This window comes from Calidris pugnax, unplaced genomic scaffold, assembly GCF_001431845.1.
Source record: "Calidris pugnax isolate Ruff unplaced genomic scaffold, ASM143184v1 scaffold111, whole genome shotgun sequence".
In the NCBI taxonomy this organism is placed as follows: Eukaryota; Metazoa; Chordata; class Aves; order Charadriiformes; family Scolopacidae; genus Calidris; species Calidris pugnax.
In genome coordinates this window covers 3,551,178-3,574,373 of record NW_015090872.1, presented here as the reverse complement: position 1 = coordinate 3,574,373, position 23,196 = coordinate 3,551,178, and the positions used below count along the sequence as shown (strand labels likewise).

Genomic DNA, 23,196 nt, shown 5'->3' with positions numbered 1-23,196 from the left:
GAAAGCCCCATGAATAACATTCCAGATCCCAAGCCCTCATTTGGTTGACTTTTTATGTTTTCTGCTGTGCTGGAAAAAAGGTGCAAATACTGAACAAGCCTTGAATGGGAATGTATCTACTTTGTTGTTGGTTTTTTTTTTTTTCTTTTGTTTTTCAAACAATGATAACTTTAACAAGATTAAATCCTATCAATACAGGAAGTGTCGTGTGAGAGTATGATGTGATAACCACAGTTTTCTTTGCATTACATTTCTTCTCCATAGATTTGGGGTTCTGATTTATTTCAGGCAAATTGTTAAAATCATACTGAATGAGCTTTTTCTGTTCAGGACAATTTTGGACGCTTGCTTAAAGTTTGAGTTATATTTTGTCCCTTTTAAGTACTAGAAAAGAGAAAACTTGGTTTGGTTTTGTTCCTGAAATATTTTTGATTTACAGATGGAGCTAGTCCAGGTAGCTGGATTTTGCTTGTGCAAATTGATTTTTTTAAAATCTTAATTATTGACTATTCTATACATGCATTATTTTTTGAAGTAATTGTAAATTAGTATATGAATAAACTTAGTTGCTGTTTTCCAAATTTTTATAAATAAAACAAGCAAAGAGAACTCACTGGGTATTTACACTTGCTCTTTGTCTTAGTTTTAAAATTCCCTTGATTTTTCTGTAATAACATGTTAACTTTTTTTTCATACTGATTGAAGCAGCATCAAGGAAAGGCAATGGAACTCGCAAGGCCAACAAATTTATTTATAAAGACTGCAGGTGTGATGTAAGCAGATACAATAGTTTTTTTTTAATCAGTGCAGCTTAAAATAACTTTCTGGAGTAAATAATGCCCTCTAAAATGCTTTTGGGTTAATTGTATCTGTGAAAACTTTGCAGTTTATGAACTGCTATTAAATAATCTCTTCACTTGATTGCACCAAGTCATTTAATATAGTAAGTACAGAATACTTAATTTAGAAAAGGTGAGTTCAGGTGTTTACCATAAATAATGATGCGATACATTTGAGTCTGAACACGTTGTATTCTGAAGTATTGCTGATCCTTGGTAGGTTGTCACAGGTACATTGAACTGTTTCTGAAAGGCGTTATTGAACATTCTGCTAGTTCAGACCTACTATGTGAGTGCATAACAAAGCCATGGGTATTGTTCAAGTCTTTTCCTTCTGCTTGGGCTTAGTCAGCAGGAATGTTGTTGACCACAGTAGCCACTCTCACAATTGCACAACGGCTGTTTATCCTGCAGATTTGCACGCTCTTCTGATGTGTTTTGGAATCCATTCTCTTGCATCTCCTGTTCACTTCTATGTTGCACCTCTTTGTCTGCAAAATCCTTTGTCTCTTTGGGTCCCGAAAAAGTCTCCGAAAATTTCAATCTGAATGATTTGGAAAGATGGTAATAGAGAATAGGGTCAAAACAGAGGTTTGATACTGCAAACAGCAAAGTAGATTCTTTAGCTTTGAAGAGAGCTTGTTTCAGAGGGCAGCTGGTTATGGTATCGCTTTGGCTCAAAGTGTAGGGGATGCGAACAATGTGGTACGGAACGAAACACAGTAGGTAGGCTGCAGTTACGAGCAGTATGTTGATGAGGGCTTTCTTCACATTTGCGTAACTCTCGCTGTATTTGTTTCGGTAGAGTTGTCTAACAACAAGGAAATTGGAAATGAGAATCACAGCTGAAAAATTCAGGAATATTGCTGTGCATATGAAATTAGTAAACACGTGCCAATCTCTTCCAAATTTTGTTTTGAAGTCGATGCATCCTGCACCAGGTCTTTCTTCAATGTTTTTTGTTGGAATAGCCATGTTAGGCACTGTTATGAGGAGCACCATTGTCCATACGACTGCAGACAACATCTTGGCAAATCCAGGCTCTTGAATGCGGTAGATCTTACAACTGTGCATTAGCTGGAGGCAACGATCCATGCTTACAAATCCCAAAAATATAATAGATAAATACATGTTCAGGTAGATGAAACAGGCTGTAACTTGACAGTGGAATATTCTCAGTTTCCAGGACGCAACTCCTAAATCAACAATAATCTTTACTGGCAATGCCAAAGTCAACAAAAAATCCGCTGTTAAGAGGTTAATTAAGTAGATGCTCATACACTTCTGTTTCTGATCTTTTTGTGTGAATGCCCATAGTGCGAAACAACTTCCAATAAATCCCATAAGAAAAATCAAGTAGTAAAAATAGGTAAAAGGTTCCATTTCTTGACCGATGTGGCAGTATGAAACATTGCTTGACATTGTAAACTTCTTGTGCAAGTTGGTATTGCTGCTAGGAGGTACCAAGAACCTACGAAAAGAACCAAGATGACATCAGCTTTTCCTGAGCAACGGTTGTTGTTTTCTGAGAATTTTGTTCCATTTAAGTTCAGAGAGTAAATGCAATTGGGAAGAAATATTTTTCTTTCTGTGCTACTTAACAAATATTAAAGAGGGCTTTCTTCTCATGTCACAAAATTTTAGAAATGTATTCGGGTTTGTTCTTGAAAGCATATGGACTTCTCAGAAATTTTTACGCTAGAGCAGTCTTTCTGAATGAGTGTTTGGTGCAATCCCCCACTCTCCTGCCCCCCCCAAACACAACACCGTAAGAAAGGTTTGAATCTATTTAAGATTAAGCATCTGGTTAATAGTGGTCATACTAAAACTTTGTAACTTTTGAACAAATGAAGCTATGTGTTAAAAAAGGGTAATATTTGTAGCAAGTCTTGTTCTATAAAAATGTATTTGGAGTTTTGAAGTTAACGCATGTCAAACCAATAAGCGGATACGTCAGACAGTTGAGCAAATAGTTTTGATCAGTCCCAAGTTTTTGCAAACTGCTCTGTCTTTCTACTTGAACAGAGGATAAATTAATTGCATTTTTTTATTAAGCCAGCCTTGAGAAAAAGCACATTTTGGGAGAAGCGGCTATTAAACAGTTTTGCTCACTTCCTTTTTAGGCTTGACTGGAAGTTATAGGGAAGAAAAGCAGAAAATTTTGGTCTTACTTTAACTAAATATACTACTCCATGACCAAGGGGTTTCCTTTTTTGGTCCTGAAATCGTGTAACGGAGTTGAATTAAGTTTGGGTGGTGAGCGCGGTGTCGGTGAGGAGCTGCTGGCCTTGCTGCCGTGCTCCTGGGGGGGGTGAGAGGTTCCTGCGCTGGGGCAAACCGAACCCTGAAATGCTGGGGGAACCGGAGCCTCCAGAGATACAGCGTGGCTGAAGCCGGTAACGCTGGCTACAGGCAAAGCAACGGCTGTGTTGCTGAGCACTCGAGCCTGGCTTTGGCACTGTTAATATTTCAGGCTGTATATTTGCGTAGCTCTAGATAAGCTGGAACAGGCAAAGACTGAAAGCACGTACCTGTCTGAGCGGTCTCTGGGGTCTCCTGAGCATTAGTCTGCAAAGGTCTGATGTCTCTGAGCGGCTGCTCTCGCAGCCCGCTGGCGCGTTAATCTTTTCCTCTGGCTGCGTCTGCTGGTTTTCTGAAACGTGTCTGTGGTTTTTAAATGTGCTGATTGACGCAGTTAAAACCAGCCTTTAAATGACTAAACCACGTGGAAGTTACCTAAAAAAGAGGTAACAGAAAAACGTCAGTGTTCATGGAACAGCCCGGAGAGACCTCTCTTTCCTGTGGCTGGGGCAGGGGCTGGTGGCCGGGCAGTCCCAGGGCAGTGCCCTCTGCACGCTCGGCCCCGCGTGGGGCTGATGAGCGGCTCCTCGGGCACTCGGTGCTGGGCAGGGTGAAATGGAGAAGGATGGGGAGGAAAATAGCTGTGAAAGAGCTGAGTTAGACATGTGGATGTGGCCAGTAGTATGGATTATTACCATTATTGCCATTCAAAATGCGTTTTTGTGGAGGGAAGGTGGTCAGAGTTGCTTGCTGTGTCCTCATCAGAGAGCCGACAGGGATGATGAATAGTGCTATCGACTGGCTGGTACCTTGTGGACCGGATGGCAGTGCAATTTTCGCTCTCTCCTCCTAACTTCAAGCCTCAAGATTTAAGTTTAAATGTTCATCATGTCTTCACTTACGTAAGGATGAGGAGACCCATGTGGTTTGGTCAGCCCCGGCATGTGGGATTTTTCTTGTAGTGCCTAAAACTTCATCAGGTTAGTCCCAGATTCTTGACCTGCAGCTGTAGATGTGTGACCTCAATGGCAGTTTCTTTCCTTTCTGTTTATAAAAATCTGAAACTCTTTTTCCCACCCCTCCACACATCATATATTTAAAATCTATCTGGAATCAGGGATGTGCAATGTAGTTGGTGCTCATTCATTATAATATTCCTGCATGAGATTCCTTTTTTCCCCCTAGAATTGGAACCTAATTTGCAGATTTAAAGGCACACAGGGATTTACTGATGGCAATTAAAATTCTAATCCTTTGGACATTTGCCAAGCACTATTAAAAATAAAAATGACACATTAGGGATATAAGGGAAATGTTTATAGTTAAGCTTTTTTCTTCTTGTTGTTGTCTAGTACCAGGCTAGGGTACTGAGGTACAGACAACAATACTGAAACCCCAAAATGTTAGCACTTTGTTGTAGTTGAGCATTCACAGGAATTTACAAATCATGTACCAGAGCTTTGTGAAGAAACAAATTAAGAATGTCTGGTTTTAAGTTTAGTCATAAGTTTAAAGTTCAGACCATATTTGTCGAAATGTTTGCAAAGCTTCATAATCTGGAATGATCCAATGTTTGGTTTTGAGCAAACATGGGCTAATTTTATTGTGTTATGCTCATTGTGCAAAACTGATCTTTCCATACTTGGGGTTTTAATTTATTTATTTATTTTTAAAACGTGAAATGTAGCATTCAGTCAGGTTTTTTGTGTGTGTACTTGTGTCTCCCCTTTTCTGTTGAATCAGTTTACAGCTCAGAAAACTTTTCTAGGTCTAGAAAGACAAGGTGTTGGTCAGGTAAACCTTTACTGAAAAATGACCGATGCTTCCTACAAAAGTGTCTCGGGAGGAAACTGAGTTGAAATTCTGTTTTTATTGCGGTTCAGTGTCATCCCCTTCCCCTGCCTATATGTCTAATTTAAAAGGCCATTTTAGTTCATAAATTACAGATGGTAGATGTTGCTGTTATTAAAGTTGCCGAGCACTTCTCATCATAAAACACTACTTTTGGAGGTTTAACTTTGCTGAATTTTTTAATTTTTATTTTAATTTTTCCGTGATGCATGCCTGCTTCAGCTGGCCCCTGGGATTGGGGGTGGAGCAAGGAAGGGGAGGGGTGCTTGTGTGGGTGGGAATTTATCCAAAATGATTAAACCATTTCTGAGAACAAAGCTAGAAAAAATAACATCTAAACCTTAGAAAAAAAACCACCCAGATCTGATGACCTTTAAAAGAGCATTGGGAGCCTTATGTTTTGAATTGGACACGCCAAAGATTTGTGTCAGTGGTCCTTGTGTCAGGGTCACTTCTGGTACCTCTCCGTGTTTTGCATATTCATTTGGAGAAAGGTTTCACATCCACAAAAAATTTCCAGAGGCTTCCTGCAGCTCTGCTGTTAGTAGGCTTTTAGCTTTTTGTTTTTTCCGAGCACCCTCCACTGCAGGTATGGTCCAGCTGAGCACTCGCCACTGGGTCGGAGCAGGGAGCGGTTCTCCAGGGAAGGGGGACCCCTGGGCTCCAGCGTCGCAGGTGAGGGAGAACCTGGACTCGCTCCCAAAGGCTGCAGGCTGGGTTATCCATGGAGACTGCAGAGGAGCTGGGGGAAGAACAGTGTGAGAGCAGCCAGCATGGATGGAGGAGTGAGTTTGGATGTACCTCAGAGTCCCTGTGGGTTCTCCTCATCCTGGGGTTGGACTTGTTGAAGCTGTGAAATGTTACGTCGCAGCGTCGTGCGTGGGGAGTGTTGGGGCTGCGTGGGATGGCACTACCCAGGTGTGGGAGAGCAGACATCTGCCTGGCTGGGCTTTGCTTGTTGGGTATGAACACTTTGTGTAACGATCGCATGACGTCCCTGGTACATGCTTGGGGTACGCCAGTGCTCGGGTTGGCTGACAGTTCCACCAGGAGAGATCACCAGAGGTTTTCTCCTTCAGCAGGTCATTTCAGGGGTTGTTTACTCAAGGCTCCTCAGATAAGGGTTCTATGGGGCTTACTCAGGCTTAATTACAGATGCCCTATAAAGGATGCAGTTAAGTTTCTTGACAACATTCTTTCATTTTTGTATGGCAGGATTGCATGGGAGTGCGCATTTACACTATGTTTTTCCTTATTTCTGTAACTGCCAGGTGCAGCTTATGGTGAGGGGATGCCTTCGAGCCCCTCGTTTTTGTTGTGTATTCCTTGTTTTCAGCCCTGGAGACCATTAAACGTTAGCAAGCACTGGCCAGGCACGGGTGTTCGAGACTCAGTGTGATCTCCTCTCTTTAAATGAGGGAAACATGTAACAACCTGTTAATCCATCTGCTAGGAAGCTAATGTTTGAATCTGTATCGTTCATGTCCCTATATCTTTTGAATCAGGAAGGTTGTCAAGCATAGAGTGACACGACTCCTTTTATGAGGTTTTTGAGACTACTTTCTATGCAGTAACAAAAGTAAGGCTCATTTGCACTTTGTGCCCACATGGATTCTCTCTGTCAGATTTTCCAGCGTTGGGCAAAGTGGGAGAGAACAGAGAATTTTCACCCACACTCAGGCAGGGGAAGGTAATTGTAAGCTTCCTGCCGCGTGGGACAGGACTAGGAAGTGCAGATCTTCCCTCTGCCAGGAGAAGCATCCTTGCTGCCATGTCCTTCCTCCATGGCTTGGCACGAAGCAGCCTGAGAGGAGGATCAGGCCATCTGCGGGGGTTGTCCAGCCCCACAGGCCCTGGAGGGCACGGACAGAGCCCCAGCAGTGGTTCCTTCTTCTGGCCTGGGCAGTGACACTGTCTCCTGCAGGCAGATCTCCAGAGGTGTGTTCAGGAGTCAGCTATGACGGTTGCGGTGGAGAACTTGTCGGGGTGCATTACTTGCATGAGGGATGTGGCTCTCCTGGGCTTCACTCTGTATAAATGAAAGTTTGAGATTTAATTTTGAGTGTCAATTTCTTCAGTGTCTGTGTGCCTGTGCAAGCCAGGCAGATGTGCACAGGTAGAAATTCTGCAATGTGCGGTAGAGAACTGATAGGAAACTTTGGTTTTATCATGATTTTTTATCATACACGAAGAAAAAACAAAATCCGCTTGGAAACAGTTGATTTTATTTCAGCTTATCTTCAATTGTGAGAGAAGTATTGATAATCATCCTCAGAGGCATGATAATGAGCAGATGGTACAAACTGATGCTGAGAGAGTCTTCCTCTTTCTGTGTATGGCTGTTGCAGTCATTGTGCCGGTATTGAGGTATGTCTTTGAGGAGCAATCTTGGAGTGGTGTCTCTGCCATCCTTTATGCATGTAGCCAAGAAGTTTTTTCAGGTTCAAAACATGTACAAACTAGCAAGTTTAGTATTTGCTCTTAGCACTTTTCATGACTTTCATTGACGGATTAAAATTTTTTATCTTGTTGTAATGTCTGTAAATGAAAAAATAGGAGTGATCTTGGCACAGGGTAAATATGAATTCTGAGCAGAAATAGCTATTTCTGATGGAGAAAAAACCTGATTTGTGAATTTATTTTGGAGCATGAGGAGGTAAGATGTCTTCAGCATAGCCTGTGCCACCGAACCTGTGGGAGAGGGTGGATCTGCTTGGCACACAGCGCTGTGTGAACTGTGTGATACTACGGGTAGAGAACCACATCCTGGGGCTGAACCTTCGCAGCAGCCAGCAGACCACACACCCCGCCGATTGTCAAATAGCAGGTACCCCCCCTTAGCCTGCTTCAATTACCAGTATTTAGTTTATTTAGTTGAACAGCGTTTCGCAGACATGCAGTGCCCTGAAGTGATGAATGAAGATACTCCCATAAAAATAATAAAGGATTTATTTATTAGGGTGAGATAGGAGAATATGTGAGAGGGTGTTGGCAGAGGGAAACGGGCCCCTCCCTCCTGTCACTTCTGTTCTAAAGTTACCAAGTACAAGAGGTGCTCGCTCACTACCGCAATGTGCGGTAGAGAACTGATAGGAAACTTTGGTTTTATCATGATTTTTTATCATACACGAAGAAAAAACAAAATCCGCTTGGAAACAGTTGATTTTATTTCAGCTTATCTTCAATTGTGAGAGAAGTATTGATAATCATCCTCAGAGGCATGATAATGAGCAGATGGTACAAACTGATGCTGAGAGAGTCTTCCTCTTTCTGTGTATGGCTGTTGCAGTCATTGTGCCGGTATTGAGGTATGTCTTTGAGGAGCAATCTTGGAGTGGTGTCTCTGCCATCCTTTATGCATGTAGCCAAGAAGTTTTTTCAGGTTCAAAACATGTACAAACTAGCAAGTTTAGTATTTGCTCTTAGCACTTTTCATGACTTTCATTGACGGATTAAAATTTTTTATCTTGTTGTAATGTCTGTAAATGAAAAAATAGGAGTGATCTTGGCACAGGGTAAATATGAATTCTGAGCAGAAATAGCTATTTCTGATGGAGAAAAAACCTGATTTGTGAATTTATTTTGGAGCATGAGGAGGTAAGATGTCTTCAGCATAGCCTGTGCCACCGAACCTGTGGGAGAGGGTGGATCTGCTTGGCACACAGCGCTGTGTGAACTGTGTGATACTACGGGTAGTATCACAGCCCCCACATCCTGGGGCTGAACCTTCGCAGCAGCCAGCAGACCACACACCCCGCCGATTGTCAAATAGCAGGTACCCCCCCTTAGCCTGCTTCAATTACCAGTATTTAGTTTATTTAGTTGAACAGCGTTTCGCAGACATGCAGTGCCCTGAAGTGATGAATGAAGATACTCCCATAAAAATAATAAAGGATTTATTTATTAGGGTGAGATAGGAGAATATGTGAGAGGGTGTTGGCAGAGGGAAACGGGCCCCTCCCTCCTGTCACTTCTGTTCTAAAGTTACCAAGTACAAGAGGTGCTCGCTCACTACCTCTGCTGGTTGTGACTCTGTGGCCTTGCTAGGTATATTAAAGTGGCATCTGTCCCCTCTTTGAGTTGTTTGTGTTGACTTTTTACAATAGAGATAATTTTTTGAGATGGCATGCTGCAAAATTAAACTGTGTGAGAGTTTTATTGCTGATTTCTGCACGACCAGGATTTTTTTGTATCTTGAGGCAGTTGTGGAGTGAGCTTTCTCTCCTGACATTGTGTGTGGAGGCAGGATTTCCATTTGCTGGGTTTAGCTCTTTCCCTGAAGAATTGCTACGCTCTGTCAGTGGCAGAGAAAATGGTCCATTTTGAAGCCTTACACCACAATATTAGCATAAATAACCCACTGCACAGTAACTGCAGCATTGTCATTTGTTCAGAGCGAGGTTGAGGTGGCTTCTGGGTAGATAGCTCTGCGGTATTGCTAAAGGCTAGGGCAGGTTTATGAGGTGATGCATAGTTTAAAAGTGTGAGATGTTTATGAGCTTTTTGAAGCAGATTTATGCTACCCTTCCTGGGTCCTGACTCAAGGTTTTGAACAGCAGAACAGCGTCTCCTTACAAAAGGATGACCGGGAACTCCACCAGGCTTGGGGGAGAGAGGCTGAAACGTGTGAGCACAACAACTTTTCTGTGCAAACGTGTGTGTTTGAAGTCTTTCGGCAGCCTGCAACCTGTGCTGGTGCTTCCCAGGGGCACCACACGCCTTTGCAAGAGATTCCAGGTCCAGCTGAATAACTTTGCTCTTTGAAGAATAAATAGACCAAACCCTGCTTCTTGTTCCTGGAGCAAGTGGAATTGCAAGAATTGTAGGGAAGCTCTTCCAGGTGGTCAGTTGACAAGGGAGGAGCTGGTACTTAGTGTGACTGCAAGACTTCTGGATGTCAGAGGAGCTGGTTAGGTTTGTCTGAGGTGTGATGCGCTGGGAAGGGTGTGAAAGAATTAACTTAATGCAGAAGAAAACCCTGGCCCCATACCTTTCCCCGCCAGTTCAAAGTGAACCAAAAGCTAGGAATCTAGTGTTGCTTTTGAAAAAGTGTATTGGTCAGCAAACTTTCCCCTGGGTGCCTTATGTGGGTTTTTTTGTTCTAATATCAGTAATCTGGTGGAGTGAGGAAACAATTTTACAATATAAATAATTTTTTCAAAGCTTGCAAAATAATTACAAAGTTATACAGATGCATATTGTGGAAGTGTTTTCATCTCTGTATGCCACTGTGCTTTCACAGCTGGAATTATTTAGATTTACGTAGGCAAATACCAAGCCATACCGTGTAAGGAACTAAATGTTTTTGCCATAAATGACAAAAAATCTCCCACAAAGCAATGGATTCCCTTCCCCTGCAGACTATTTCCCTTGCTTGGAGGGAAGAGCCTGCAAAGTCTCAGTTTGACAGGAGGCAGGGAGCTCTGAAAGAACCATATAAATAATCTTTTATGTATTTGTTTTAAAAAACCATGACTGAAACGCGACTTTCTCCTGTACTCCCTAAAGGCTGGTTCGGGCTGAGGATCCCCCCAGCCCCTGCTCCCAGCTGAACATCCAGGCTCCCCCCAGTGCTGGGCACCGTCTGCTCTCAGTTTGGGGTGGGAAAGCTCTTCAGTCAAGTGGGAAATAAATGGAGGCAAATAGACTCTACAAAGGTGTGTTTAAACTCAGCAGGCAGTTTAGAGCTGTCCAGTCCCTTGGTTTAAATATAATCCTGTGTGATGGTGGAATACTGGTACTGTAGGTTGGTGGTCTCAGACCAAGAGAAGTTACCCACAGCCTTGGAGAAGGTTCAAAGACCATATATTTAAAATACTTTCACCCTGACAGATTATCTGTTAAGACTAAAATGAAACACAGTGGCAGAAAGGTGAAGCACATGTTATTTCTGTTCCTATATCTTCTTTGTTAAGTACAATGAAAGCATTCAGCTTCCAGAGCCATTGCCTGAAAGCTTTTGTGGGTACTTTATGCATGGTGTGTTTTCCCTGTACAGTGATAAAGTCAATCAATCAATAAAAAAAAAAAAAGCTGCTGAAAACCTGAAAAATACAGTTAAAAAAAGAGATTATATTTATATATATAAGGTTGATGGCTTTCAGCTATTACCTTTGTACAGAGCGAAATGCTTTATCATCATGCCAAAAGCAGAGGAAAACCCAACAAATCATTCTTTCTGGATTTATATATACCCCAGAATTTCTAGACTCTGTATGTGTGTGTTTTCAAATGGCTTCTTGAGTGTTCTGACGTACTTCTGCAACAAAGTTACAAAATCTCAGTCAGCTTGGTATCAACATTTTTGGTGTACACCATGTTATTTCAGAGGAGTCCTGAGGAATATGGTGCAGCGTAACTGTGCTATTTATTTTGTAGAAGGATCCTCTTTAAACAATTGCTTATCTTGAGCAACACATTTTGTAAAAGTATTCTAACATTTGGTGTCTAAGGGAGACAAATAATCAAGTTTAATTCTTAATTTTATAGACTGTTTCCATTAAGAAATCTTATATATATGCATTTTTAAAAAAATAAATATATAAATATTTCTATACATTTTACTAAAGGTTTTTCAGGCTCTGTGCACATCTTTAAGGATTTGATCTGTATTTTTTTTTTCCTTTTTAAATCTTCTTTTCCCCTGCATTGTTAGAATAGAATCCTTCTTTAAGCTGCCTATCGCCTTCAGTGCCTTGCTTTGTGAGCTGTTAAAAACAAGAGAAGTTTTCCCCTGAGGGTCTCAGTCCTCTTTTATGGGCTGCTGGAGGCCAAGTCAGAGAGACTTGTGCTGAACTTCCCCATGTTGCTTCTGAGGACTCTCCTGCAGTTGCGGTGGAGCGACTGAGAGTGTTTCAGGCCCTCCAGGCTGGTTTGATCATTGTGTGTGTCGTGCCTGGCTTCGTGAGAAACAACAGCAACTCAGCTTCATTATTGAGTCTGTTGGCTAATGAGCTCAGAGACCCACAGCCTGGAGCTCCAGAATGTGTTGTTCCAGTTATCCCTCTCTTTTTGAGATCCAGATAGGTCATATTCCACTAGAATGCGATCATAGCATCAGCTGAAATAGCACACAGTAAATATATTGTCAATTTGCAATAATGTTTTTGTATAGAGAAACGCTACTTGGTATTTTAAGCTGAAACCTTTCTTCTCTTTTATTGCCGGTTCTCATCTGTTCAGTTTCTTTGAGACATTTGCATTCTTAAATAACTTGCCTAAGTGTGTTATTTTACAGACCCGAACTTATACTATATTTATACTTTCCGGAAGTGTATTTGATTTTCTGGATTTAGAAACTTCAACGTCCCTTGGAGTTTTCAGCTTGAGATGCAGTTTTTGGTACAGCTTTTCTTTAAAGGGTAGGCAGAGGAAAAAATAAATAATGGGATCAAGGCACACGTTTGCAGCAGACAGTGCAAGAGTAAACTCCTTTGAGTAGAACAGAGTTTCTTTTAACTGGCAGTTGAATTGTGAGCTAGTTTGACTTAGAGTGTATGGTATTCTGCAGATGTGATAGGGTACAAAGCAAATGACAAATACAAACATGATACTGAATATATTACGGCTGATTTTTCTCTTGGTCACATCTGAGTTCCTTCTGAATTTTTTATAAGAGCTATATATTTTTTTTGATATAGAAGTGTAAAAAATAATTAGCAGAAGAAAAACAATCCAGAAAATCCCTATGGAAATATAATTTGATACCTTGTGCCACTGCTTGCCAAGCTCATTTTTAAGACCTATACATTTTCTGGAATGATTTTCCTCAGCGATTTCATTAGTTAAAAGCATATTTGGAAATGATAAAAGCATTAACAGCAGCCATATGATTATAGAGATCACCTTACTGTAGTTAACTGTGTGAACAAAGGAGGTGAATAAAGGCTTTACAATTTTGTAGTATCTGTCAAAACCTATGAGGCCAAAAAATGTTATCCCAATATACATGTTTGTATAAAAAACAACAGCAGAGTATCTGCACACAAACGTATTGAGTTGTGGAGGTGCGATTTCTGAATCGGCAAGAATTTTGAAAGGAAATGTCAAGCTCATTAGGAGATCGGCAACAACAATGTTTTTGAGATAGACAATAAAACTCTTATTGCTAGGAACATACAGAAAGATCCATGCTGCCACACTGTTCAGCAACAGTCCTACTATGAAAATTAAGAAGTAGACCAGGGGAATGACTGTCTTAATTATTACTGTGCTGTTATTGCAGTTGTTTCCCGAGGAGTTTGTGCTGGAGTTGAACATCTTACAATATCTTTGTTCCTAGAAGCAGAGAAAGATTATCTCAGTGAGATAAAATGGTGCTAGGCTTTCCATTAATTAGTTTAAGATTTCTACTCTTACTTCAAAATGAACTTGGCATACTTCTCAGAAACCACCACATTTCCACACCATACTATTTCTAGCAGGAATGCCTAGTTAGTGTTTTCCAAGTGGTGCCATCTCACTTCTTGATGATGTTCAAGGGCATACTGCTGTTTTGAACAGAGAATCCGTTTGCTTCTCTGTTTGACTTTAATGCATTGTCTTCAAGTTCTGGGCTGCCCCTTTTCTGTTGGTATAAGCCTACGTGCTTCAACTAGGATGGGGAATGAGCCACAGTGATTTTGTGACTTAAGGCACGTCTCATTAACTCTTAACGACCAGTATGTATTTTTAGCACTGGCTTACTAGGAAATATGTGAGGGATGTGTTCGTTGTACAAGCGTTCTGTTTTGCTTACAGGCATAGAAAACACTCTTGCATTAGTCAAGCATGCAAATATCTAGTGTATGCCAATGTTTTCTAATGTTCACTTGAAAGGAAGCCTTATGTGCAGCTAGCAGAGTTTGCTTTAAACTTTTACTTGTAGTAGCACGATATATAGGAGCATGCCTGTGTGTTAGTGTAGTGTAGAATGTGGAACTGTCCTCTTGAGTCATCCAGATTTAAATTTTAGAGGATCTCCAAGAAGAAAATGCATCTGCTGTCTGTGTTTCTTTGACAGAATGTTTACGGGGGTGGATTATCCTCTGTAGGGAGGGCAGAACAGATATAGATACAATGCTGCTGTATTTGGCAAATGAAAACCTAGGCAACTGGAAAACACGTGCCATGGAGCTGGGAAAAAACCCTACTCTGTCTTTTAGAAAATAAAGAATTTCCTTATTGCTACAATTCAGAGTCAGTAGCTGATGCCTCTCTGTAGCAGACTGGAAGCTGAATGCGACCTTGCAATAACTACAAATGGTAATTTTCTCTCAAATAGGTAAAATTGTTTCCTTTGATATGTTGTTTTCTGTGTCTCTTTTGCAGACACTGTAAAGGCTGACCAGCTTAGATGCTGTTTCTGGAACATGCATGGATAAGCAGGGGGCAATGGAGCAGGTATTGCCCGTATTCACACCCAAAGCCTGGAGTTAATCTCTTCCTGGTAGCTCTCCCATATGAAGACCTGCCATCCTATCTCTATGTTTAAACTCCAGTCATCAAGGAATTTGTTTTTGTTTGATTGGGTTTTTTAAAGTAAAAGGATGGTGTGGAGAATGGGTGTTATAACTATCATGTGAATAGGTATGTTAGGATTAGGAGGTGATAATGGGTAAGGTTTGGGGTGACACTGGTACCACTAAGAGGATCTCCCCTTTTCTCTCTGTATCTTTCAACCATCCACTCAAACAACTGGAAAGTACCAATAATGAACGGTATTTTTATTTAAGATGGTAACATACTATTTAGAAACTGTTCTTTTCCCACTGCTGTACACTGTGTACATGTTCTCTTCCTCCTGGCAGACTGTCTAAGCGGGACCTTCTCTCTGCATGTGGTGTGTTTAGGAGTTGTTCCTTTTCTGTAGGATTTCCTAAAACAAAGTATGTAGAGGTGGCTCTTTCTATGCTTTGACTTAGTAGCAGATATTCCTAAACATAGGAAGTTTATGAAATATTTCTTGCGCTTGCATCATACAACAAAGGGTTATTTCAGAAGTGCATGACTAGAGGTGTGGATTTTAAAACTTTGTAAAGTCTATGGTGTCTATACAGCATGGAAGACACCCTAGACAAATTTTACCTGCAGATTTATCAACTGGCTGTGGTTGAGAGAGAGGCCAAAGTCCAAGCTAGACTCTAAATCTTTCAATATCAATGGCATGACCCCTTACCTTTCTTGATTTGAGTGCTGTGGTGCTTTTTGTTAAGGGTCTAGAGTGCCTTCCATTCTCAGGCACGGTGCTCCTCCTCTTGCTGGGAGACCTGTGTGAGAGATGGGAAAATACTGTTGTTAGAGTTGTGTATCATAACGTAGGACAGTGTAATTCTGTGATGCTGAGGGGTTGCCACAGTGCAACGCCTGTTTACACTGTCTAATCATCAGTACTGCAGGCAAGTCTTCAGGTCTTTTCAGGAGGACTTCAAAATTGGTTAGGGACAGAGTCATAGAGCAGTTATGTTCAACCTAAAGCCCATCACTGCATGGGTAAGTCTAGAGGCTTGTGGGATTCCTCCGGTTATGCATCACATCATTTGTGTTCATGATTAATTTTATCTGCTATTTTTGTCACCTAGTCACACACTCGGCTCTTTTGAAAGGCCTTGTCCTAGTGCTCTGAATAATTCAACACTGGTAGTGAACAGTCATTTTGCTAGCCTGTTCCCTCCATCAGTCATGGGTCCCAGGGTGGATCCTGTAGGAGCTATGGCAATGTGGTACCACGAGGTGTAACTCCTGAGCTCTGGTAAAGAATCAGTCTGTCAGGGTGGACTTAGTGAAGCTGCTTAGTGCTTCTGGATCCACATAGCAACAGGCACCGCGATGGCTGCACTCCTCTGCTGATTCGTGTATTGCAGAGATGGTTTGCATGGAGTTGGCAGAAGGCATGCTTCCACTTTATAGAGGAGCTGCCCTTTCGTGTTTGTTTTGGTTGCATTCTTGTTGAAGCACCCCTTAAACCTTCATAATGAGAACATCATCTTCTCTCATGAGAACCCGAGAACTTGCAGCGATGCCACCAAGTAGTATGTGGATTGAGATGAGCATATTTAATTCTCGTTCCATATTGGGATTCATCTGGAAACTGAATACTGCTCATTTGATGTTTATTGCTGGGTCAATGTAGGATTTTTATGTCCAAGTGCTACTTGAAGTGATAAGTGATGCTTAAGGATTATTTGGATTATTTTTTCTTTTTTTCTTTTCCCCAATTCTTAAAATATTAGTTTGCCTTTTTTTTTTTTTCCTTGCTGTTGCATAACTGCTGCTGTTTGCTGGTGTGTTACAAGATGATGGCTTAGCACCTGGCAATTTGTGACTTGTGTGTGAGAATAACCTTTTGACCTTGAGCAGCATTTCCTGTTCAAATGCATGGTCTGGCATACAGTATATTCATTCTTTGTAAATAATAGCAACTAGTTGTGCAAAAACCAGCAAACTTGATTCATGAAACTAACAAGATTCATTTGGTAAGGTATATAAAAGTTTTAAACTTTCCCAATTTGCCTTGGCAAGATACACAAAAAGAAAGTTGCATAAACCACTAAAAATGCTTAGTTCCTTCTGTATTCAAACACTTATGCTATAATTTGCAACCCTTCCAATATCATTAAGGCACTTTTTCTTGAATTCTGTAACTTGGCTGTCAAATGTCAAAGTTCGTGGCTGCTTTACTGAACATAAGAATAATATTTACAAGTTTGTTTTGTTTTGTTTTTTTTTTTTCACTCTGAATATAACAAAGGTTCTGTAGTACTGAGTGCACATTTTAGGCTATTTATGGAAATTAATGTAGCTGCTTGATAAATGTGCAGTGCAGTTACTGGGTCAGGGATTAATGACAGTGGTCACTGTCCCCAGAAACCATTTTTGAACTGCAAAATGGAGTTTATCAGGGAAGATGATCACACCAAATGTTATCTCTGATGCTTTGAGAATCCGGAGAGGGCGGAAGCGCAATACACAAAACACAGGAGTTATGAATTGTGCTGAGTTGAGCTAAAAGAAGAATCTCTTTTTAAAAAGATTTAATTTCTAATGAGGTACGAATACAGGGGGTGGTCTGAACTTGCAGCCCCAGCCACACTGGTGTGATTCAGTCGGAAGGCAGCCCCCAGTGTGGACGTGTTTCCCCCCACGATGTGAACTGCCTGCCCCGCTCCCCGGATCTCCTGCTCTGAGCTGGCTGGAAGGCTGCTGCGCGTCTCCTGTGGGGCTTAAAAGGCTGGACATGGTCACTTGTTCATTAGGAGCTGGACCAGTGCAGGGAAAGAAAAGCAGGGCTAGCTGGGATTTGCAGGTGGTGGGATCCTGTCTCTCTGGAAGTGCTCTGCTGGGTGGGAGCTGGCAGGAGCTCTCCAGGGGAAAGCCCTCTCCTCCGGCTGCCCAGGCGTGGTGTGTTGTTGGGCTGAGCTGCTCCTTCCTGCATCTCCACGAAGGTGCCTGACCTGGCAGCTGGTAGGTGGGGTAGGTACCAGGGTGGAGACGTTCAGGGTCCGTGGTTGTAATTGCCGGTCTCTTTGGAAGGCATTTTTTGCCGTGACTGTGGAGATATGTTGGTACATTTGACTTCTTGTCAGTTTGCCAAGTGACTAAAATTTTGTTATTTTTCTGTTCTTATTATAACATTTGTCATAAGGCTATGTCTGGATTTTAATGCTTAAGAGAATAAAAGTATGTAAACTACACTCTGTACTATTTCAGCTCTTTGAAATGGCCTATCGGGCAGTAGCTGTTCCTTGTCAAAGATGCATAGAATGTAGTGGAGGAAAATGGGACGAACGGTTGAGTGAATTCTTATTATAACATTTGTCATAAGGCTATGTCTGGATTTTAATGCTTAAGAGAATAAAAGTATGTAAACTACACTATGTACTATTTCAGCTCTTTGAAATGGCCTATCGGGCAGTAGCTGTTCCTTGTCAAAGATGCATAGAATGTAGTGGAGGAAAATGGGACAAATGGTTGAGTGAAGATGAATAGTTGAATTAGAGAAAATAAAACAGTGTTCCCGTTGCAGGAAGTAGTAAGTGATTAACTGTGAGATAGCATCGTGTGTGGTGGTGGTGCTCAGTGCACACTTCCTCTGGCAAAGGGGGACCGATAACTGTGGCAGTAATGTCTAGGGGGTCTCGGTTCCTTCCTGCTGTGCCTTCCAGCTCCTGCTTTCAAGACCACTCAAATCTGGTGTGAGAGGACAGAGGACTGAGCCAGCTGTGTTTCTTCTCAAGCTGCTCCTCAGGGTGCTGGTGAGAGTAGTGTCCCCTGTGCAAGTGGCTGGGAGAGGCTGGGTGTCCCATGAAGGTTGCTGCGGCTGCGTCCCCAGGAGTAGCAGTGGCTTCTGCCACCCCAGGCAAGCCTTGGTGGTGCTGTGGGTGCGACCTGTCTGCAGCTGTGGTTAGCAAGGGCGAGGATAGGTGTGTAAACTCTTTACATCTTAAAGCTACTCCTCTCTTTTGATCCAAAAAGACAAAATTCAGGATATTCTAGGGAGGAGGTAGCAGTTGGTGACGGAGGGAGGTATTTTTTTCATGCTATGCTATTTTATTTACAAACTTCTGACTTCCTGAACGTGGGAGGAGGCAAACAAAAAGCTGGACTCGGAATGCTGTCCTTGGGGGTTTTCTTAGGATGGCGTGCCAGTCCTGATGGTGCTGCCGGGCTGTGTGAACCGTCTGCCTTGTCTACCGTCTTTTTCCTCCTGTGTGCATCTCATCCCCAAGCCCTCCACAGTGGGCTTCTCTCCTCCCTTCTGCCAGTATCCCCACTTAGCATCACTAATGCCTGTGGAGGGAGCGCAGCCCCTCAAATGACCTGGTAGTCTAGGACCCCGTGTCACTTGGTGGGGTGGCAGCCCTCTGGCCACCACTGCATCCCTCTGCAGCCCTTTGCCTTGCTCTTGGCAGCAGTAGCGGGAGCCTGGAGTGTCTTTTCTTCTTCGTCTCTTAACTGAAAGGAGCAGTTGACTTTCTCAATTTGGAAGAAATTTGCTGTATTATCTAACCTTTAAAATGTTGTTTTAACAAGAAACAAGGAATAAAGCCTTGACATCTTTTGTGACACCTCTTTGCTGGGACTGCATTTGCCCCTGGCTGCCTGTATTCTTTGGGTTGATTGGGGGTGTGGGTGAAGATTTGAACTTTTCTGTGTAACTCTCTCATAAAACCTTATGTGTATCTGTGTTTCTCAGTCCTTATATTTGTGAAAGATAACTCCCAGCTTCTAAGTTTAGTGCATTACAACATTTCCTGCCAGTGGCTGGGTTGGGAGGAGTCCCATTAACACCTTTCAGAAGTATGCGGTAGGGCAGTAGAAAGTCTTGACTTTTTAATGATTTTGAATGAATTCTTATTTCCAGTTGGATATAAAAAAATCCGTTTCTAAAACTGAGGCAGATCTGAGTAATGAGCTTTTTGTTCTGCTTGCTCTCCTCCTTCCGAACTCTCTTCCCTATCTGCTCACTTCTGGGGACCAAAAAAAAAAAATGTGCAAGGTGACATTTTCAGGCAATCCAGTGATGAGGAAATAAACGATAAACGTTTTTATCCCCAAGTTCTGTCCCAGGAGCACAGTGTGCTGCACCGTCCTGGCCGTTGGTGAAATATCACTATTATTTTTGGGGGGTTGGACTAGATGATCTCCAGATCAAAGCCTTGGCAGCCCCAGACCTTCCTGCAGGTCCCCTCTGCCCAGCGGTGAGGTGTCCCCCTGTGCCCGCAGCCATGCGGCCAGTCCACCAACACAGCTCCGGTGCCAGGCTTACTGCTGTTACCTTGCCAGGAGAACACATGCCACACGAAATGGCACCAATAAGGGCAGACAGCATTTAGCATTGGCAGCATTTTATAACTAAATTTCCTGACCAAACTTATTACAGACAGTTAAATCATATGTGATGTTTTCTTGGCGTGTATGATTAATTTCTGGTGTTCTGAAGGACAAAGCAGAGTGGGGAGAGCCCACAGGTATAAAGAACAGCTGTAGATAAGATTGTTTATTTCTTTTTAAAGTAACAAGCTCTTTGAAGGGCAGTGCGAGCTTGTTTGGTGTCAGCGTGAGGACACCTCAAGGGTAGAATTTTATTTCTGTCTTGTAAAACCCACCAATAATTGTTTCATTTCTTCTTATTGTCCAGAAGCCCCTGTGCTACTTTTGAAATCTGAAATTTACTAGCCTAATTTTCCTGATAAGTTAAATTTTTCATTCTGTTTTTATTTCTGATTTTTAGACAAGGGCTTGAGTTATTCTGAAACCACAACCTTGTAACATTAGAAGATTAGAGCCTTTGAAGTATCTGTGTAAACCCTGATGTTCACACTGGAACTGAACAATGCTTTGAGCTGTTTGCATGTAGGATCATTTTCAGATCTCATCCAAATATTCTGGTTTTTTAACTAAGCATCAAAAAGCCCCCACTGAGATTCTTCCTATCTCCCATCAGTTATAGTATCTGAATTAGGGAGTAGTGGATGTAAGAGGAAAAGTTAAGACCCGGGTCAGTTTATGATTTGATATCAGAGGATTAAACAGACCAGCTTTTAGAAGCAACTGTCCTATCAAATTTGTAATTATTCCAGTATGAATATGTCAATAAAACACTTTAATGATGAGTAGTTTTATTGTCCTAACCCTGGGTATTTAAAATTAGTAAAATATCACTCAAATAAAGAAATTATTTCCTTTAATATTCTATTTTGATAGTAACATTTGTCATTTAAATATTTAATTTTTAAATCTATTTTCTGATGTTTTAGACTATGCATTTTATATAGTTATGTTTTTTTAGTCATAAAACAAAAGTAGTTGCTTAAAAAAAAATATCTTTTGCTAAGATACACAGTATAGAGCAATCCTTACCTGTAGATCGTCAGTCTTTGGTGGCATAGCTTGAGGCTGTTCCGTGTCTGAGACTGATAGGTGTGGGAGTGCGTCTGCCTGTCGTTTCTCTATTTATTTACAGTTATGACTGCTCATTTGTGTTCTAAGTAATTTGTGGTTTGCGTAACGCATAGATGATTTCCTTTTCACCTTAATTTGTCAATTAAAAAAAAGGTATTACAGTGGTAGTTATTTAAAAATTAAAAGAGAATGTTTGAGAGAACTGGTAAGGTACAGAAACATGTAATGAACAGGCAGAGTCTTTCATCTGGAAAGAAGTACAGAATTGCATGTGTGGTCCCTCTTCAGCTATGAAACAGATTTACAGAATAAACCCTTTATAACTGCCTTATAATGTCAAACACCGTAAAACCAGCGTATTCTGTTACTTACTGGCTGGAGTGCAGTCTTCTATCTGCTCTGCTTTACCCATGTGCTGCTCCTGCACGGCTGGATCGGCTTTAGTTCTCTGGGCAACTGCTTTGCAGTTTTATGTTCATTATCTGCTCCCGCAGTGATAGTGGTTCAGGGTGTGCTGTATCTCCCCAAGCAGAAGGTCGAAGAGCTGGTGAGTCGTGCCTCGCCGCTGGGCCAAATGTGGTTGAGATCTCAAGTGCTGCAGATGGTCGGGGCTATTTTCGTGTGCTCACACGTTAACTCCATGAAGATCAGCATTGAACTGGTTTCAAGAAAGACACATTTGTGCAGTTGGCAAAGAAGTAAGCAATCTTAAGTTAAAGGCTGGTGTTTTCTTTTCTTGAACTGTTCCCAGGCCTAGCTGTGACCTTTTCTGTAAAGTTTACTACTTTGATAGTTTCTGCTTTTGTTACTAGGGGTGTTCTGAGCTGGAGTGCACAGGGCTGCATTGGAGTTGCTCAGGGCATGCTCAGAGGCTGAGACACGTATTCTGGGGACAACTGATGAATCTTTGGTGTATAGCTTTTTTCTTTTTCTTTCTTTTTTCTTTTTCTTTTCCATTTTTTCTCCTTTTTTTTTTTTTTTAACCTTAATAACCTGTCTGTCTTTCTCCCTTCCTGTTTTTCCCATATGTTTACCACGAGGCTTTGAAATCAAGCACAAAATTAGTGGAAATGTATGGTAATGGAAAAGCTAATATCTCTTCTATGAATCTCAGAAACTATTATAATATGAGAGACATCTGAAGTTTGGAGAGATAAACTGAGATTTATATGTTTATTTAAAAAGAACTGAGATACATAAGTTGTGTGCATTAGTGTTAATAAGAATTCAGTACATTATTTGAATATGCTTTACAGTGTGTAACCCAAACCCTCTGTTAAATACACAATTTCCTCATGGACTTTCCTCCTAGTAGTGTTTATCACCTTAAAAGAAGGGGCCCAAAGGAATAGACAAACGAATGTACGTTCTGCTGATGCATTGCTGCCAATGTATTCATCCTTTACTTGGAGCCAGTGCTGTTAACCTGAACCTGTAGTCCCTTCCTTCCACCAAATTTCATTGAATCTTTCCTGGTGAAATAAAGGGAGTATCTTCAGAGGCAAAATTATCTTTACATTACTGTGAGTATTCTTGCCCCTGTCTTATTTCTGAGACTCCCAGATCAAAGCCAATAATGCTCAATTTTTCATTGCTTTTGGGTGATGAGTTTGGACCGTCATACAAAGTTTTTAGACCTGCCTTAGATTCTGTTTCCGTGGCAGGATGAGTGTTCAGCCTTTCTGGGAGTCTGAGTCCGAGCTCTTTGGATCTGGTAGGCAGGTGCTGTGATGTAGAAGTTTGGTTTCAGTTACTTTCTTGGGTGTCAGAGACAGGGCAACATTCTGGTTCCCTTTCAGCTGCCTGACACTGGGTTCCTTCCTCTTTGGGCAGTCTCCCCAAGCTGTGGCAGCTCATGGGGGTTCCTGCTGATAACAGCCTCCCTTGATCACAGCCTGCTTTGCTGCCTCTGCTTCTGTGGCCCCCCTTGCACTGCGTCTGCCCTGTGGGCTGTAGCATTAGGATTCATGTCCAGTGGACCTTGTGTGTCACACCTCACACTGTCAGCCTTTGGTTTTAAGCAGATTGAAGGAAATCTCTCCGCCTTAAAGAGTCATAGCTCTTCCTGTGCCTCAGGAGAAGAGAGGGTTAAACTTTTAACTGAGGAAGAAGTGGTGAGTGCCAGAGGTTGCATGTTTTAATCTTCCTCCTGAGCTACAGGGACATGCTCCCAGCATCTGAGGAAGGCTTAGAGGGGAGCACTTGCATGTCTCTTTGCCCTTTTATCCCTGCCCTGCACCCATCTCAGGAGCACAGCCCTTCCAGCACGCCTGCCCAGTGTCATCCCCAGTGCCGGCTGCTCCCTGCATGTGTGTGCACACGC

General features: G+C 41.9%; 3 protein-coding genes across 4 annotated transcripts in view; 1 reads left to right on the top strand and 2 right to left on the bottom strand.

Annotated features, from left to right (window-relative positions):
- The window catches only part of MED12L (mediator complex subunit 12 like), a 151,588-nt gene that overhangs the window by 36,951 nt on the left and 91,441 nt on the right, over nt 1–23,196 (top strand). The window lies entirely within an intron of this gene.
- GPR171 (G protein-coupled receptor 171) lies at nt 731–21,292 on the bottom strand. Of its 2 annotated transcripts, none has more exons than XM_014945918.1 (4): nt 21,246–21,292; nt 15,148–15,238; nt 3,371–3,575; nt 731–2,310 (listed from the first exon to the last, which is right to left on the bottom strand). In XM_014945918.1, the coding sequence occupies exon 4, from the start codon at nt 2,259–2,261 to the stop codon at nt 1,188–1,190; it is 1,074 nt and encodes a 357-aa protein (XP_014801404.1). In that variant the 5' UTR covers nt 2,262–2,310; nt 3,371–3,575; nt 15,148–15,238; nt 21,246–21,292; the 3' UTR covers nt 731–1,187. The 2 variants fall into 2 exon arrangements, with proteins under 2 accessions (XP_014801404.1, XP_014801405.1); XM_014945919.1 differs by lacking the exon at nt 21,246–21,292 and adding an exon at nt 20,832–21,003.
- On the bottom strand, nt 12,078–21,286 carry P2RY14 (purinergic receptor P2Y, G-protein coupled, 14). The gene is made up of 3 exons (XM_014945927.1): nt 21,246–21,286; nt 15,148–15,238; nt 12,078–13,268 (listed from the first exon to the last, which is right to left on the bottom strand). The coding sequence occupies exon 3, from the start codon at nt 13,248–13,250 to the stop codon at nt 12,237–12,239; it is 1,014 nt and encodes a 337-aa protein (XP_014801413.1). The 5' UTR covers nt 13,251–13,268; nt 15,148–15,238; nt 21,246–21,286; the 3' UTR covers nt 12,078–12,236.

Excerpts from the sequence above, each read along its gene's own strand:
- P2RY14 (XM_014945927.1), bottom strand. The coding sequence starts at position 13,250 with ATGTTCAACTCCAGCACAAACTCCTCGGGAAACAACTGCAATAACAGC.
- GPR171 (XM_014945918.1), bottom strand. The coding sequence starts at position 2,261 with ATGTCAAGCAATGTTTCATACTGCCACATCGGTCAAGAAATGGAACCT.